The sequence below is a fragment of the Bactrocera dorsalis genome, unplaced genomic scaffold (genome assembly GCF_023373825.1).
Source record: "Bactrocera dorsalis isolate Fly_Bdor unplaced genomic scaffold, ASM2337382v1 BdCtg178, whole genome shotgun sequence".
Taxonomy (NCBI): domain Eukaryota; kingdom Metazoa; phylum Arthropoda; class Insecta; order Diptera; family Tephritidae; genus Bactrocera; species Bactrocera dorsalis.
In genome coordinates, this window is record NW_026038229.1 from 22,412 (window position 1) to 38,877 (window position 16,466).

The 16,466-nt window shown below is 35.3% G+C and overlaps 4 protein-coding genes and 1 long non-coding RNA gene across 8 annotated transcripts; 3 read left to right on the forward strand and 2 right to left on the reverse strand.

Moving 5' to 3' along the window:
* The first annotated feature begins 308 nt into the window (after positions 1-308).
* LOC105226732 (succinate dehydrogenase [ubiquinone] cytochrome b small subunit, mitochondrial) lies at positions 309-1,492 on the forward strand. Of its 2 annotated transcripts, none has more exons than XM_011205745.4 (4): positions 309-510; positions 563-672; positions 730-917; positions 1,000-1,492. In XM_011205745.4, exons 1-4 carry the CDS (start codon positions 468-470, stop codon positions 1,220-1,222), a joined length of 564 nt encoding a protein of 187 aa, XP_011204047.1. In that variant the 5' UTR covers positions 309-467; the 3' UTR covers positions 1,223-1,492. The 2 variants fall into 2 exon arrangements, with proteins under 2 accessions (XP_011204047.1, XP_011204048.1); XM_011205746.4 differs by having other exon boundaries at positions 318-510; positions 569-672.
* Positions 1,493-1,568: 76 nt separating this feature from the next.
* LOC105226734 (phosphatidylglycerophosphatase and protein-tyrosine phosphatase 1) lies at positions 1,569-3,249 on the reverse strand. Of its 2 annotated transcripts, none has more exons than XM_011205747.4 (4): positions 2,985-3,249; positions 2,588-2,731; positions 2,201-2,518; positions 1,569-1,822 (listed from the first exon to the last, which is right to left on the reverse strand). In XM_011205747.4, exons 1-4 carry the CDS (start codon positions 2,988-2,990, stop codon positions 1,697-1,699), a joined length of 594 nt encoding a protein of 197 aa, XP_011204049.1. In that variant the 5' UTR covers positions 2,991-3,249; the 3' UTR covers positions 1,569-1,696. The 2 variants fall into 2 exon arrangements, with proteins under 2 accessions (XP_011204049.1, XP_011204050.1); XM_011205748.4 differs by lacking the exon at positions 2,985-3,249 and adding an exon at positions 2,849-2,973.
* A 1,156-nt stretch (positions 3,250-4,405) lies between these two features.
* LOC105226735 (26S proteasome regulatory subunit 6A-B) lies at positions 4,406-5,995 on the forward strand. Its single transcript, XM_011205750.4, has 2 exons — positions 4,406-4,748; positions 4,809-5,995. The coding sequence occupies exons 1-2, from the start codon at positions 4,539-4,541 to the stop codon at positions 5,883-5,885; spliced, it is 1,287 nt and encodes a 428-aa protein (XP_011204052.1). The 5' UTR covers positions 4,406-4,538; the 3' UTR covers positions 5,886-5,995.
* Positions 5,996-6,612: 617 nt separating this feature from the next.
* LOC105226736 (protein sel-1 homolog 1) lies at positions 6,613-9,997 on the reverse strand. Of its 2 annotated transcripts, XM_049461959.1 has the most exons (8): positions 9,883-9,997; positions 9,223-9,784; positions 8,938-9,161; positions 8,360-8,881; positions 8,115-8,289; positions 7,575-8,058; positions 7,186-7,390; positions 6,613-7,127 (listed from the first exon to the last, which is right to left on the reverse strand). In XM_049461959.1, exons 2-8 carry the CDS (start codon positions 9,689-9,691, stop codon positions 6,915-6,917), a joined length of 2,292 nt encoding a protein of 763 aa, XP_049317916.1. In that variant the 5' UTR covers positions 9,692-9,784; positions 9,883-9,997; the 3' UTR covers positions 6,613-6,914. The 2 variants fall into 2 exon arrangements, with proteins under 2 accessions (XP_049317916.1, XP_011204053.2); XM_011205751.4 differs by having other exon boundaries at positions 9,223-9,962.
* A 5,142-nt stretch (positions 9,998-15,139) lies between these two features.
* LOC125780186 (uncharacterized) lies at positions 15,140-16,133 on the forward strand. The gene is made up of 2 exons (XR_007423607.1): positions 15,140-15,833; positions 15,909-16,133. It is a non-coding gene; the product is annotated as an uncharacterized LOC125780186 (long non-coding RNA).
* Positions 16,134-16,466: the final 333 nt, after the last annotated feature.

The following is a 16,466-nucleotide window of genomic DNA, read 5'->3' on the forward strand; positions in this document are numbered from 1 at the left end:
TAGTAGAATCTAGTAATGATACACCAACATTGATTTGTGCAATGTTCACAAGTAAATCTCGTTTAAATACTTAAATGCCTTCTTCCTTCTTTTTTGTTATACTTCTTTGTATATGGCCGATTGGCGTGAGTAATAATAAATAAATAAATAAATATTTGTGCGAAGACGTAGTTTGTGCAAAGTCTTGGTTTGTGCAAATTATTTAATGCATGTTAAGTTCGGTAAAACAAAAACCAAGTGGCAAGCGACATTTCTATCGATAACGATTTGTCATGTATACTTGGCAACGCGGTATGTATTTGACGTTTGGAACTGCTGTTTTTATATCACTCCTAGAAAAAAAAACAAACGAAATCTAATAATCTTCTGGAGCAGCAAAGAAAGATTTGCAAAAATAATAAGCAAGTGCTTCTTAGTCAAGATCATAGTTACTTAATTGTTATAAAAATCTAAGTGATATATCAAAAATGGCTCTTTCAGTAATGCTGCGTAATGCCGGCAAATTGAATGGTAAAGATAAATACGGGAATTGTCTTACATTATATAATCGCGATCTTTTAAGTTGTAGGACTAGGTAAAACGGCCCTATCTTTGCCCATGAAAACTTTGACAACAAAGAGTACTCTTTCTGCAGAAAGTTTGAAGACTTTAACTAAACTGAATAATGCACAGGCATGTTATGTAAATAATATAATCTTTTCAAAGCTTATAATGAATATTTCTGTTTAGTGCTTGTCAAGAACCTTCTCATTAAGCTCTCCTAAGATGTCTGCAGCTAAAGGTAATCACACACCTTTATGGACCGCTGAACGCCTGATATCTCTTTCCCTCCTGGGTGTTGTTCCTGCCGCTTTTATCTACCCTTCGCAAACGCTCGATGCTCTACTTGCAGTTTCTGTAGTCCTTCACTCGCACTGGTAAAAAAAATAATTTATCTTTTTCATTGTTCCAGCGAATAATCTATATTTTTATATCTTCTTTTATACTGTTTCGAAAAAGGGGTGTGGAGGCCATAATCACAGATTATGCTCGCCCGCAAGTGGTTGGACCACTCTTACCAAAAGTCGCCCATGGTGCCTTGATATTACTGTCTATTGCAACCCTTGGTGGACTTTTCTATATCATACAAAATGACGTGGGAATTGCCAACTCCATTAAACAGATTTGGAAGATCAAGGCTGCTGGATCTGGTTCAGCTGTTGAGGAAGCCAGTTCTAAATAATTGCTGTATTTTTTCAATTCATTGCATAGTAACGTATTAGAACAGTTTAAAAATTCTAATAAATTCACACCGTTATGTCAAACAGGCCTGCAACAGTTAAAAACGTAAAAATTTGATTTTTGTATTCGATTTAATCGTACCTACATGAAATGTAACTAATGATGAGGAAAATCTGTTAGTTTTACGAAATTGGAGTGTATTAAAAGCAGTTACCTTAAAACAATGGTAAACCCATGAACCATGAAATAAAATTAAACATCTAACATCTAATTTTGTTACACTTATGTTTACCGTAAAATGAAGAAAACATTTGATAATCAATAAGTAATGACGAAATGTTTAAACATAGGTTGTATAAATTAGCATAAATATAACTGACTTTCTTCTTTATTACGTAAAGTTAAAACATTTGAATAACAATGTATAATACAGAATATAAAAATCTTTTGTGCTTTGCGATACATGCTTGAGAGGTCACGTACTCTCGACATTTTTCTTGTGGAATAACTTGAGAGCTTCCCATTGCTTAGAATGCAGTAAAATATGAGGTCGGCGAGCGCGCATGAAGTCCACTGCTTCTTCCGGTGACCAGCCATTTTTCTATTTCAATACAAAAATAATATAATAGTAAAAAGGCTGTGATACAAATATTCAGAAAACTACATATAATATAACCGTGATATGATGGTATAGACAGATAAAGGAGGTTGTTCGCCTAAGTTAGTCGTTTCCGAGATATTTTTATATACACACCAAAATTATAACACTCGTTTATGATATTTCCTATGTTTTACATACTTTGTGCACATTTTCCACTTAATATATTCTTAATTAGACTGTACGTATTGAAAAACATGCGAAATATGGAGTTGCTGTGCTTTTTTTAAGAAAAAATGTATATTGAAAATTAGTTCGCATTTCTAGAACTTCCCATATCTGTCCATACCAATAAATTTGGCTTTCTTTCAATAGACTCACCATCATTAGGTAACATCCAACAAGAGTAGCGCTACGCGTGCGCCCAGCCTTACAATGAACATATACAGTCCCATTATTCTCAGGCTCAGATGCCGCATTTAAAGTTTTTATACGTTTCTCTAGAGGTAGAAATTTGTTTATAAATTTTACGCCTTCATAAAGTTTATCTTGATCTGGTGCTTCAAAAATATCCGTTGTAGGTAGTTGTAGAAAACTGATCCCATGCAATTTCCATTTTTCTGAGTCATTGGAAAACATAGACAACTCGTAGTCTTCATTCATGGAAACAACTGCTTTCACGTTTTCCTTTGCGATCAACTACGAGGATAACAATTCAACACAAATTTAGCACAGCACAAGAACAGATAATTTTAGATATTTTCTTACTTCTTTCGCCTCCGAACGGAAGGGTAAAGCACCCAAAATTACATTCTCATCAATGCGATCATACCAATTCCTTAAGGAGGCCTTTTCCATCAATACATTGTAAAACAATGTTGGATAAAATGTTACGCGAGCAAACATAGCAGACTGTTCGAAAAAAGAAGTTATTGAGTAATTTTCATTGAAGCGAAAGTTTTACGACTAAATGCGTAAAGCTCAGCTCAGCGCATATAAAGCAACTAGTGAATATATCTTAGGCACTACCTAAACAAACAACTCTTCACAAACTCTCTCTGCCTACACCTTAGCGCACGTGCGCTCCACAACCAGTTTTTAGATGAGTTATTATGTGTTTAAATGGCGACGATAGAACGGTGTACTTCCAAAATAGTTTACTTACAATCATCTTGATCCGTATTTTAATGAATCACTACTCTCAGAAGAAACCAACCGAACAAAAGCTTCCAAACAAAGCTTGAGATTTTTTATCGCCGAATCATAAATAATTCAAGTCTAAACTGTTCACTGACGCTGAAATTTAATTTTTAATCCCATTCACATAAAATCTTTGTTACGTTATCTCCTCTATTGCTCCTACAGATGACTATTAATAAATTCATACATATTTATATTATTTTGAAAGGGTCAAAGTTGACATAACCTGAACCGCGGTATATTTTAAGCTGTCACGATCAGCTGTTGAAAGCACTTGAAAAGTTAAGTATGGAACACATTGATGGCGACAAATGGCAGACAGCATCTGTAAAATATTAAAATACACACGTTCATAAGGGAACAATTATTTAGACGACAGCACTACTTCACGGCAGCAGGTCTGCAGTTGTAACTGTCGCTAAATTAAAACCATTTCTAATTTTCCGACGACAACTCCGCTATCTTTCTTGCAAGGGTAAGGGCAGGGTAGTATGAGTCTCTATCAATTCTATTGAAGATTCGTCGTTGCACATGGTATTTTTTTTGGCTTTTCAAAGCAATACATTCATAATTAATATTTTTTGTCGGAGTTCCATAAAACACGATCCTTAATAATAATTGTAAGCAAATATTAAAGATTCCAAAACTCACCATTCTCGTTGTTCCAAATGCAAACAAACAAATAAATTTGTGAATTGTCAGTGAAAACGCATCGAAAACAAACATCGGTCGGAACGACTTAGATTCTACAATCTACAATTGTGTTTTCAAGATGATTTCAATGTCGGTCCGAACATAGTACTATGCATCTTGTTTTTTATTGAAAAAATGGTTGGGAGAAAAGCTACAACCATAACAATTTAGATGTATATCTAAATATTACAAAACAGTATTAAATTCATTTTCCCTCCCTAATTAAAATAATTATTATTTGCAATTTCTCATTTGATGCAATTTACCCAAATATAAAATATTTTACAAGTATTTTCATGAAGCAATTAAACAATTTAAAGACCGGAGATCAAAACTTATAGTAAGTTGTTTTGACGTAATAAACGTAACCCATGAGAATGTTTGGCTTCATCAGTTATTCAAAAAGGGTAATAACTTTTTAATATATCTTTTAACAGAGAGGCAAATACTGGTTCTTCCGATCAAAATTTATATATATGCATATCGCTTGAATTCGACAATATATATTTGTTAGTTAAGTGAGGGAAAAAACAATTTTGTTTGTGAATCATGTTTTACTACTTTTTGATAAATAGTTGGAAAAAAATTTTTTTGTGTGTCAACATATTTCTGATTGTGTAAGAAATCGATACAAAATCTGCCATGTCGACTAACTCGGTTGTTATCGATTTCAAGAAATATGACCATTAAAGCAAGACGAGCGTAGAGAAATGTCACAATAAGCACAAAACAAAAATTTACAAGTCATTGAAAGTCGGGAACCAAAGCGGAATATTAACCAATATTTTTCAACGTAATAAGTAAATAAATATATATTTTTTGTCAAATGGCGACTACTCTTGAAGATAAATCCATTTGGGATGATGGTGAGGAAACTTTGGGAGAGGAGGTACTACGTATGTCCACCGACGAAATAGTCAGCAGGACGCGTCTAATGGATAATGAAATCAAGATCATGAAGAGTGAGGTTATGCGTATTACTCACGAAATTCAAGCCCAAAACGAAAAAATCAAAGATAATACGGAAAAGATTAAGGTAATTTCATAGTTATACGAATAAAATATGTTAATCACAATTTATGTATATACTTAATAGGTTAACAAAACTTTGCCGTACTTGGTATCAAACGTCATTGAACTGCTGGACGTGGATCCTCAAGAAGAAGAGGATGATGGCGCTGTTTTGGTATTGGACAATCAACGGAAAGGCAAATGCGCCGTTATCAAAACTTCCACCCGTCAGGCTTACTTTTTGCCAGTTATCGGTTTGGTGGACGCAGAAAAATTGAAGCCCGGTGATTTGGTAGGAGTCAACAAAGATTCATATCTAATCTTAGAAACATTGCCTGCGGAATATGATGCGCGAGTAAAGGCTATGGAAGTCGATGAGAGACCAACTGAACAATATTCAGATATTGGTGGTTTGGACAAACAAATACAAGAACTGATTGAAGCTGTAGTATTACCAATGACTCACAAAGATAAATTCAAAACTCTTGGTATCCATCCACCCAAAGGAGTACTTCTATATGGACCTCCCGGCACTGGCAAAACATTATTAGCGCGTGCATGTGCTGCACAAACAAAGTCTACATTTTTGAAGTTGGCTGGTCCTCAGTTGGTGCAGATGTTTATCGGTGACGGCGCTAAATTAGTGCGAGATGCTTTTGCTTTAGCCAAAGAGAAAGCTCCAGCAATTATATTCATCGATGAATTGGACGCAATTGGTACAAAACGTTTTGATTCCGAGAAGGCTGGTGATCGTGAAGTGCAGCGTACCATGTTAGAATTGTTGAACCAGCTAGATGGTTTTAGCTCAACTGCCGATATTAAAGTTATTGCAGCTACAAATCGTGTTGACATTCTGGATCCAGCTCTATTACGTTCAGGACGTCTGGATCGCAAAATCGAATTTCCACATCCCAACGAGGAGGCGCGTGCCAGAATTATGCAAATACACTCACGTAAAATGAATGTTAGCAATGATGTTAACTTTGAGGAGTTATCACGTTCCACCGATGACTTCAACGGTGCGCAATGTAAAGCCGTATGTGTAGAAGCTGGTATGATAGCGTTACGCCGTAATGCCACTTGCGTCACACATGAAGATTTCATGGACGCTATTATGGAAGTGCAAGCAAAGAAGAAAGCCAACCTGAATTATTATGCTTGAGCGCAAATCATATTTGTTTTGCTCATTTCCACTATGCAGTTTTTAGTTATTTTGCTAATATTATTTTTAATTAAATGAAAACGACACATTAAAACTAAAAAAACACTAAATCGAATTTGTTTTCGATCATTGGAAGAATATATGTATGTATAACTCATAAATAAAATTAATATATATATATCGTAAATAGAAGTTTTGTGTAACAAACGTTAAAGGCCTTGTCATATCAAATAATTGTCAAATATCAAGGCCAATAATAGTCAAAGAATGCTGCTCTAATGTATATGCATCTAATCGGCCGAGTATCTTAATTAGCTTACGGTAACGTCGGCATAAAAAAATTGTATGATAATTACTACGTTACCTCTACAAAAAAGTGAAATCACCGTAACTATTCGATTAACTCCAGTACACCTGATCCTGGATTATCCAGCAATTTGTAGATGTAGGCTCAAGTTCCTTGGATTCATCTACGTGGACAGTGATTATATCACATCCGTCGCGCCCAGCTCCTGGAATTGTTCAGACTGCTGGACCTTTGTGACCATATGTGATGTAGGAAAGGGCGCAAAATATCATAGGTCGCAGCGCAAAACGTCAATTAATTAATAAGACTTCTCAAATTATTGTGTCTTTTCACGTTCAGAAATTGAATGACATCACCTTTCCCAATAAGAATTTATTTCACCAAAATCTGATTTATCAGTATTAAAAGTAAATGTTAAACTTGTGGTATAAAATAATTTATTTAGACAACTTTTAATGGTGTGAAGGATTCATTGGTTTTCTCAAAACAAATCTCAATATCGATTTCAAAATTGGCTTATTAAGATGGTTTAATATTTATATGCTACTTTAAAAAGAAAAAATAAAATACTTGTTAACACAAGCTTCATGTCGCCGAGACGGTCTTGGTAATGGCGATGTTAACGGTAATGCAACAAATAACATTAAATTATTGACTGTTATGTACACATATCAACTAATTACACCTAAAAAGTATTACTATTTAGTATGTTTTATGCTAATTCACTCCGGCTGCTGTTGTTGCTGCTGTGGCTGTTGCTGCTCCGCTTCAGGGTTTACTTGCTCCTGCTGGTGCTGATCAGCCGGTTGTTGATCCTGATACGGACGTCTAGTGTACATAATAAATCCTAGCAACAGTGTCAATATCGTGATCATGTACAAGTCCCAGTTGGCGGCAATATTTTCGTCCATGTAGAAGATGAATTTGTAAGGCGACTGAAAACAATGATGTTGCATATTAGCTGCACCACTTTCTAAATATCAATAATCGTACCTGTTTAATGGCTTCAACTTTTGCAAGCATTTGCAGTTTAAGAAGTGCTATGGCTACCGGTACTTTCGCATCTGCATTCGTTTCAGCAGCAAGGTCGTAGAGGCGCTTCGCCAGATGCCAGTCTTTTTTCATACCCAGCCCTTGTTCGTGCATATAGCCAAGATTGAACATTGCCTGTGCATTATACTGCTGTTCAGACGCTTTTCTAAAACGATAAACAATGCAATAGAATTAAATTTACCTTTTATAGCAGTTTGCGGCAAATACAATTGTGGTGAAGTCAACATGGTTTGTCGACGGTCGCGAGAACGCAAATATTCAGTCCCATAATGCACCGCTTGCGTATTGCGAATATAATATACGGTTGCCGCAAATTTATAGAAACTCACCTGTATAGAGAAGCCGCCGTTTCGAAGTCTATGTTCGTTCCCCAGCCATAATAGTAATAATCGCCCAGCTTCACTTGTGCAGCTGAGTATCCTTGTCCGGCCGCTCTTTTCCAATAATAAAACGCACGTATAAGCTCCTCATGTCGATCATGGAAAATGCTGACGTCGCCGCGATCCAAAAGAAAAGCTGCATTGCTTTGGGCAACCTCGTAGCCCAGCTCTGCCAGCAATGCATATTGCATATACGCTTTGTCAGTGAAATAACTTTTGTAATCATTATACGCAAGCATCATGTTTGTACTCCATCTACCACGTTCGGCAACATTTTTGAAGAATTCCACGGCCGCTGGACATGATCTCAACATTCCAATGCCGTAGGTATGCATTATACCCAAATTGTAGTAAGCCAATACGTGGCCAGATTGTGAAGCCAAGTTGAAGTATTTAAGTGCCAATTTGTAGTCAGTTTTCACACCATTGCCAGCTAAATTGAAATTTTTAGTTTACTCTGTAATTTGATTCAATGTATTGTTAGCTTACTGAAGTACATGTTGCCCAATTGAAGTTGACCATCAACCCAGCCCTGATCCGCGGCTTGCGTGAAGTAGTTTAGAGCCTTGAGTGGATCTTTTGGAACACCAAGTCCTTTCAGATACATTAGTCCCAATCCGCTTTGCCCGACTGGATCTCCTAGTTCAGCTGCTTTCTTGAAATACTGTAATAACATTCGTGGAAAGTTATATATATATAGACGAATGTTAAAAGCTACATATTGTTTTACTTACCTTGAATGCGGTTTCGTTATCAGCTTTGATGAATTCACTACCCTCTAAATAAAGCTTGCCTAAGAAGGCGTAGCCTATTGCATTGCCTGTGTTTGCAGCTTTAGTAAAATATTCCAGTGCTTTTTGGTGATCTTGCTGTATTGCTTTTCCTCCTTGGTAGTAGAGCTGTCCAAGGCCCACTTGAGACTGAACATCACCCTTGTCTGCTAACAACTGATAGTAGTCAACGATTTCAGTTTCTTGACTGCCAGGATTTTCCGACTCATCTAGTAAGCGTACACGATGGACAACTGGTCCGTTCGAGAATGTAATCTTGGAGGCAACTTTTTTGGCTACTTTCTTGTAATACATTAGCGCCCTCTCGCAATTAGTTGGCACATTTATTCCGTACAAATATCGATATCCAAGGGCCATCTGTGCAAATGTATGTTCGCCCAGAGCTGCTAATGTCAAATGAATCAACGTCAGTGGTTGACTGACGTTTTTACCACCAACACCAACAGAGTATAGGAATGCAAGACCCTGATTAAATAACAAAATTTTAAAGATAAAAAATATATTTAATTTTAATTTTTTACCATATTCGCTTCTGGCAATCCCTCTTTTGCTAATTCGTCAAACTCTGCTGCCGCTAATTCAAAATTAAGCTTGCCATTACGTCCCAGTAGATGTGACCAAGCCATCTCTGCACGAGCTTTTAAGTGGTTCATTTCAGCAGCACGCATTATAAATATGTGTCCTAAGTCTTTATCGCTACGTTGTTTCGCGATTATATCCATACCTTTTTCGTAGAGGGTTTGAGCTGAAAAAAAAACAACAGTTAGTCAATCATATACATAATTACAGTTATTTGGTTTAGGCACCTTCGATCTCTCGAGGGGTAGGTTCCGCAACTGGTTTTTTACGCATTTCTTCAATAGCGGCTATTTGATCTTCCAACTTCTGCCGAACGAGTTTTTCGTTCAGCTGCTGTTCGAGTAAGGCTTGTTGCCAAATTTTGAAGCGTGGTCCGACTTCAGTATCGAAGGCTAACAGCGAAACAACTGTGTTGCCTGGTGTCTGGGTAACTGGAGCATCTGTGGGTGACTCATTTTCAGTTACGTATTTGGCCGATTTCCTCTCATTGCTAACAGTGTTGGTTTCTGTGGATTCTGCTGAATTCGCACCTTTTTCAGGCGCTTTTTCTGGTTGCGAAGTTGTTTCTGGTTGAAGTGCATCCTGCGGATTTGCATTATGTGTAGAAAGAGGTCCCTGCAACTCAGCTGTTACTATACTGAGAATAAGTAGTGGCAGTAAAAGCAACGCAATAAATGACTTGAATCGAACTTTCATAATTTCCTGAATATATTCTGATAACGTTATATGTGGAGTGGTTGTAAATTAATTTTTATGTTTGCTTCAAATACTCCTTTTGAAGTAGTTCTTCTAGATTTTGCACAAAAGAAAAAAAGGAAAAACGAAGACACATTACGAACGAGATATACGCAAAACTAATGGTATATCTTTAGTAAGTTTTGCATTACTTTTGTTTAAATATTATTGTCGTGATAAAATAAAAATGTTTCCAATTCACACGTAAGAAAATATAATTTTTTTTACTTCTACTCAAATGTCAAAATAAATGATGATAGCGTTACCAGACAATATTTTCTAAACCTTATGTTTTGGTGGATTCGCTATCAACTATATACGAGGCAAACATTTGTACTGCAACTGCACAATATTAATAGTAAAAAAAATTTATTATTATAATTTTTTTATGTTTTATATATATGTATGTATATAGTTATAGTACTTACACTGAATTGTTGTTGAAATAAATGTATTGTAAATATATTTAATGACTACATATCTTTCAAAGACCCGTGCGCCGGATATTTGGACAAAAGTGTCGTTAGTGTCTTTAAAATGTCCAAGTACTTAATAAAATCTTTCCTAATATTGTAAGATTAAAAATTAAACATCATGTTGGATATACATATGTGTTTGTCTTATGGTATGATATGTAAACAAAGTAAAACCAAAAAAAAAAAAAAAACACAAAATGTGTAGTAATAAGGAGAAATATATGTATTTCATTTTATGAGTCGCCTTAAAAGAGCGCAGGCTTTGCTAACTGTAAAACAAAGAGAGTATTTTCTTTTTGACATCCTTCAGTGAGAATAAGTTATATGTTACACACAAATACTTACTGCAATGTGAATGTTTTTATTCAACCATACTAAGAGCATTGTAGCACAACTAACTCAATGTTGAACAGCAGAGAGCATATGTATATCCTTGGATCAATCACAAACGCAACTCAAAGTGATACGGAATACCAAATAGCAGCTTCCACCAACATCCTTCTTCCATCTGCTGGCTACCAACTTCCATCTGTTCGTGCAACTCTTTGCGCCGTTCTTGGTTAAGGCGATGTCTCGGACGGCATCAGCTATTTAGTGTGGCGCTCGAGAGCAACGGTGCAGGTTAGTTTTCGCATTCGAATTAGATTTTTATGTGGATTATGTGGTCCCAACACTATGCTTGTGGCATTGTGTATTGGGTGTGAAGTGTTTTTATAAGTAAAAAATGGGAAACAATATTTCGCAAAATTATCTAGTGGAAATTTGAAATAATGTGAAGGTCTATTAAGGGCAGCGAATATAAGAGTGCACAATACTAATTTTAATTACTGCTTAAAGTAAAAAGTAGAGCGGAGCAAAGTGAAAATTTTAAATTTCAACTAAAAAGTTATACGGTTATCTCGAACAAAGGCCATTAACCAGTAGATGCAAAGAGTCTCCGAATGAGCCAAGAAAATTTCCAAACAATTTCTGGACTAAAATAATGTGATTTACAAAGGCGAGACTTGAAATGAAACAAAAGCCTAAATATAAGAAACACACCCACTATCACGCTTATACACGCATATGCATACATACATATGTATATAGAAAATGTAGGTTTTTATACATACCGTTCGTTTCCCGTTCCTTTTTTAATTTCAATATTTTTTTTTTCAAAATTTAACAAAAAATATTTCATCGAAAATTGCAAATTGTAAGAAACTGAGTGATATGGGTAGAGACGAGCGTTAGCATTCACTTGGATTCTGCCCACCGAATATTTTCCTTTCGCATTTAGAGCCGCTCCCAAATTGCGAAAATAAGAACAACAACAAAAGCGAATGGTAGCAAACGAATGGTAACGACAGCGAAAAGCGGATGCTGGGCCGAAAATGCTTTACAACAATAACAACAACAATAAACAACGACAGGATACGGGTGTAAAGATAAACCGATGAAATTTAGAAAACAAAGGCAGAAAATATGGAAACGAAGAAGTAAATACTTACATACATGTAAATATGTATATATGTGTGTGAAGCCTACATTTTTTAATGAACCAATTGAAGGGAATTTAGCATGTTGGAAGAAATGAAATTTGTAAAAACTCAAAAAACTAAATTTCGGTTACATTATCGTGGCGAACATATTCTTGAGTGTGCTGTTCGTATAATCCGTTATTAAGCTTCTGTAATTGGTTTTACAGTGATTAACTGGCCATTGTGTTTGTTGTTTTCATGGCCAAACTGTCCATATCCGTTTTGCAGTAGTAGCTCAGAATCAGTTGGTGTGCGGAATAGTTGAATATGATGTCAAGGCCTTTGCTGCATCATCACCGACGTTGTGCGGCACTTTACACGCACACGTGTTTCAGGTATGCCCTCATAAGTAGGTACGCCGAGGATCTATGTCGACATTTCATATCTCTTGTATACCCACGAACAAAGTAGTTTAACTATGTGTAAACGTTGTGATAATTAAAGGCAGTCTTTAAGGGTTTTTTACCATATATCCACCCACAAGTGAAAAAAATGCGTTTTTGTGATTTTTTTTGAAAGTAAATATTAAAAAAAAATAAACAAAAATAATGTGCATTTAAAAGATTTAGTGTACTTTAAAAATCGCTAAATTATTTTGAAATCTCTTGATACCGTAGCCGATCTTCTTTGGGACTTCCAAGACAGGGTTTTGGTGTCGACGAGGTTTTTATACTCTTGCAATCAGTTATTACAGAGTATTATAGTTTTGTTCACCTAACGGTTGTACGTATCATCTAAAACTAAACGAGATAGATATACGGTTATATACATATGTATATATAAATGATCAGGATGATGAGAAAAGTTGAAATCCGGTTGACTGTCTGTCTGTCAGTCCGTGCAAGCTTGCAACTGGAGTAAAAATTTAGATACCTATGAGTTCCTTAGTACAAACAAATTTCGAGTTTGTAGATGGGCGTAATCGGATCACTGCCACGCCCACAAATCGCCATTAACCGAAAACATATAAAGTTCCATAACTAAGCAATAAATTAAGATATACTTGTAAAACTGTAATCTGATACAGAGGATTGCATTAGTAAGGAGCACCTGTGACAAATTTTTTTTGAAAAAGTGGGTGTGGTTCCGCCCTCTAACTTTACTGTACATATCTCCTAAATCACTTAAGCTGCAACGCCCAAATTTGCTGAGTGCGAATCTTATAAGAACTTCTACCGACAGTGTAAAAAATGATGAAATCTCAGGATAACCCGCTCACTCCCCATATAACGGTACTGTTAAAAATCAATAAATAAATACGCCAGAGACATTAAATTTTACCACCGAAATGATGGCATGAGAGAGTTTTGTTGGTGTGAAAATTGGACGGTGGACGTGGCACCACCCATTGGTGAAATTCCATATCTCTGGACCGAACCAACCGATTTTGACAAAATTTGGTACGTGATATTCTACTTACGAAATCGGACAACAACCACTTGATTCGCTCAGTTTCCACTACACAAATCAAGAAGCAATTAATATAACGGGACTTTGCATGAATAATGCCTATACTATATATCATCTTATGATCAAAAATTGTTCAAATCCAATAAAAACTGTCCAAGCCTATAGTTGACTTTTGATCGAAAATGTTGTGATATATATAACTGAAGTTAAGGGATAATCCTTCTCTTATAATGCTATATCTGTATGTCAAAAATGCGTTGAATAGCACCAATACTTCCCTTGGCCCCCATATATGTACATGCTTTATATAAAGATTTTCAAATTTCCGGGTGACTTTGTACCGCACACATCAGCGTGTTTTATTCATAAGAGTGTATCTTTGTGTCTAAAATAGATAAATTTGAGCGAAAACTTGGCCTAGCCCCTTTTATAACTAATATCAGGATTTTCGAACACTCGGCTGAATTTACTCTATATGATTGGTTTTACACCGTAAAGTATTTCCCTGGCTTTGATTCTTGCAAGATGTAAGAGTATTAAATGTTCGCTGCACTCGAACTTAGCCCTTCCTTACTTGTTCCGCTTTAAATTATGTCAAATCCATCAATCAACCAATTTCATTATACATATATACACCATAAATGAAGGCAGGTAATTTATAAAATCTCTTAATCAGTCGGGGGTGGCCAATGGGACCGTAAATATTGCCACGGAAAGTCAAAACGTACTCCAATAGCTATAAGTAAAGTTCTGAGAATTCAGTTTCAAAGGACAATATAAATTTAAATCGTTAAATACAATATATTTTTCCAGTAAGGAGTGAATTTCGAACGCTTTTCAGCTATTATTTAGTAATTACTTATTTGGGTAATTGAAGGAATTTGAATAACTCTCATTTGTAAAGGTCATTCTCAGTACATGCGGTAACGTGGCATCGTCTGAACTTTATGCAACTAATCTAAAAAAGAAAGAAACCTATTATAACTATCACCAAATCGGATGACGTTCGTGGCCATAGCAGGAGAATTATACCTCAATTTCTCTAACATAAACTCAATTTGAAATATCTACGCCTTCTTGCGTAGTTTTTTTCAGTTTTGCAGCTTTATGATAAGCTGTAGTAATAATAGTGCCATTATTCTTATTATTATCAATCTCAATTTGTTTACTTGCTTGCTCTGATTTAATCAACTCAATTCTAAAGTAGGCACCCACAAGTACAAGCAGATTTAAGTCATGGAAAAATAAGTAAATAGAAATCGCTTTAGGTGCAACCGAACTTTATATACCCAACACACGAGAACGAAGTTCCGATTTAAAATGAACTGAAGAGTCAAGAATTTGATTAAGGGGTTACAGCCTTTTTTCAATAATTTCTTTCTCATATAAAAAATGAAATATTTTATTAAAATTTTTAATTGTTACAAACATATTCTACTAACAATAAAATTCTGAAATTTTTGGAAAAAAAATATTTTCACCATTTCCGGTGACCGCTCGGAACAAGGATGTGCCCGTGTTGGCAGGATAACTCCTTACAGGATCATCTCAAGTGAAAAATGCGTGTTTTTGTTAAAACCTTAACTTAGAACTAGGACGATAGAAACTGAAATTTTGATTTTTGTTTTTCAAATTGTTGTAATCGAAATGAAAAAATTCTTCGTCCAAGTCTATAAGAATTGTAGCTCAAAGACCTGTTCAAAATTTTTAAAAAATGGGTTGAGTAGTTCTCGGCAATATTGCCAACCGACTTCAAAAACACAGTTTCGAGAAAAACGCGTTCAAAGACGTCGCACTTAGTCTAGTTAGCCTCGAGCTCAGAAGTTCTCAAGGATATAACTCCGAAACTATGTATTACTCTGATCAACTTGAAAATTTAGGACAATATTTTAAAGGTGTTGTAGAATTTAATAAATTAGTAAAAAAAATAAATTTTTTAAAACCTGTAAATCCTTATTATAAATATCAAGAATAAAAATAATTAAAATAATCTTCCGTTTGTTTTGTGTTGTAAAAATTTTCTTAGTAGTTCATCGATCAGGTGTTTTTCTGTCAGTAAATTTCAAAGGAAACTCGCAGGTCCTCTTCCTAGAGAGATAATAATTCGCTAAGTACTTAATGCAATGCAAACTAGTCTCCATAATGAACACCCATAATAATAACATAGGCTCTGTTCGAATGTTACAACCAGACCATGCCTGTAAGTTCATACTAACACAAACATTGGGTATAAATTTAGCAATATGAGTTTAATTGAATTTATTGCGCAAACAATTGTCTGAATTGATGTGAATGGCAAAGCGAATCATTCTGAGTAGTGCCACCAAGAAGTGGTGCCATGAGGCGCAGGCACTTTTTCATACAAATTCTTACTAAACGGATCAGCACTTAAGCTTAAGCTGGGGTTCATAGGCGTAAGGCTAATTTAATCATTAAAAATTTGATTGTTGATACGAAATCGCTTTTTTGCCTTTGCTGAGTTGCGTCGTTTGCGCAGTTATATGCAACATTTAGTTTTGAATTCGCGCTACTAGAGTGATGTACGATTCACCGCGGCGTTCGACAGCGACAATGGACGGAAATTGCTAAAGAAATTAGCGTTTGGAAATGATGTGATGAAGTGTTATTATTTTTGTTTTGCGATAGATGAGTCGAAGTACTGAAAATAAATAAATATTTTTTAAAAAAAGTGAAATTGTAAAATCATTTAGTAACGAAAAGTGATATTTATTAAAATTAAAATTTCCATTTCATCGTTTACATGTTTTTCAGCAGCTGCAAGGATTTTCAGTTGACAGCTGTAGAAATAAGTGTTGACTGTGTGCAAGTGCAGTGAAGTGAATGATTGCATGAAAACGCATATAAAATATTAAAATAATTGTATAAATACAACAAGAAATATATAGAAATAAATAAATAAAAAAAATTAAAAAAAAAACTAAAGGATTTAGGGTAACTGAATTGAAAATCCCTAAACTCTAATGGAGTGAATGTGCTAGTTTCTTAACAAATTTGAAAACGAAACGTTGAAACTTCAAACTCAAGATGCGGAATTAAAAATGAAAATTCGACACACGCAAACGCCACATTAGACAGCTGAGCCGAGCACACAATGTCTGCAGCTATCTTCTGTTTTTATGTAAGTAGTTAAGTGTCTCACTAAAATACCATAATCACTTTGGCGCACATTCACTAGTAATTAAAGGTGAAAGAAAACTGGTATATAGGCAAGAAAGAATGCAAAAAAAACATAAAAAAGAGTTAAGTCCATAAAGTGTCAAGTAGCACAATAACAAGAGCCACCAAGTGCCACCAACTCAAACAGCCAGG

Coding starts and splice junctions, on each gene's coding strand:
- LOC105226732 (XM_011205745.4), top strand. CDS start 468: ATGGCTCTTTCAGTAATGCTGCGTAATGCCGGCAAATTGAATG. Junction 673..729: donor CTAAACTGAATAATGCACAG/GCATGTTATGTA, acceptor ATTTCTGTTTAG/TGCTTGTCAAGAACCTTCTC. Junction 918..999: donor GTAGTCCTTCACTCGCACTG/GTAAAAAAAATA, acceptor GTTTCGAAAAAG/GGGTGTGGAGGCCATAATCA.
- LOC105226734 (XM_011205747.4), bottom strand. Junction 2,519..2,587: donor TCCGTTCGGAGGCGAAAGAA/GTAAGAAAATAT, acceptor TTATCCTCGTAG/TTGATCGCAAAGGAAAACGT. Junction 1,823..2,200: donor TTGGATGTTACCTAATGATG/GTGAGTCTATTG, acceptor GTATTGAAATAG/AAAAATGGCTGGTCACCGGA.
- LOC105226735 (XM_011205750.4), top strand. CDS start 4,539: ATGGCGACTACTCTTGAAGATAAATCCATTTGGGATGATGGTGAGGAA. Junction 4,749..4,808: donor ATAATACGGAAAAGATTAAG/GTAATTTCATAG, acceptor TATACTTAATAG/GTTAACAAAACTTTGCCGTA.
- LOC105226736 (XM_049461959.1), bottom strand. CDS start 9,691: ATGAAAGTTCGATTCAAGTCATTTATTGCGTTGCTTTTACTGCCACTA. Junction 9,162..9,222: donor TACCCCTCGAGAGATCGAAG/GTGCCTAAACCA, acceptor TTTTTTTTTCAG/CTCAAACCCTCTACGAAAAA. Junction 7,128..7,185: donor AAGTTGAAGCCATTAAACAG/GTACGATTATTG, acceptor CATTGTTTTCAG/TCGCCTTACAAATTCATCTT.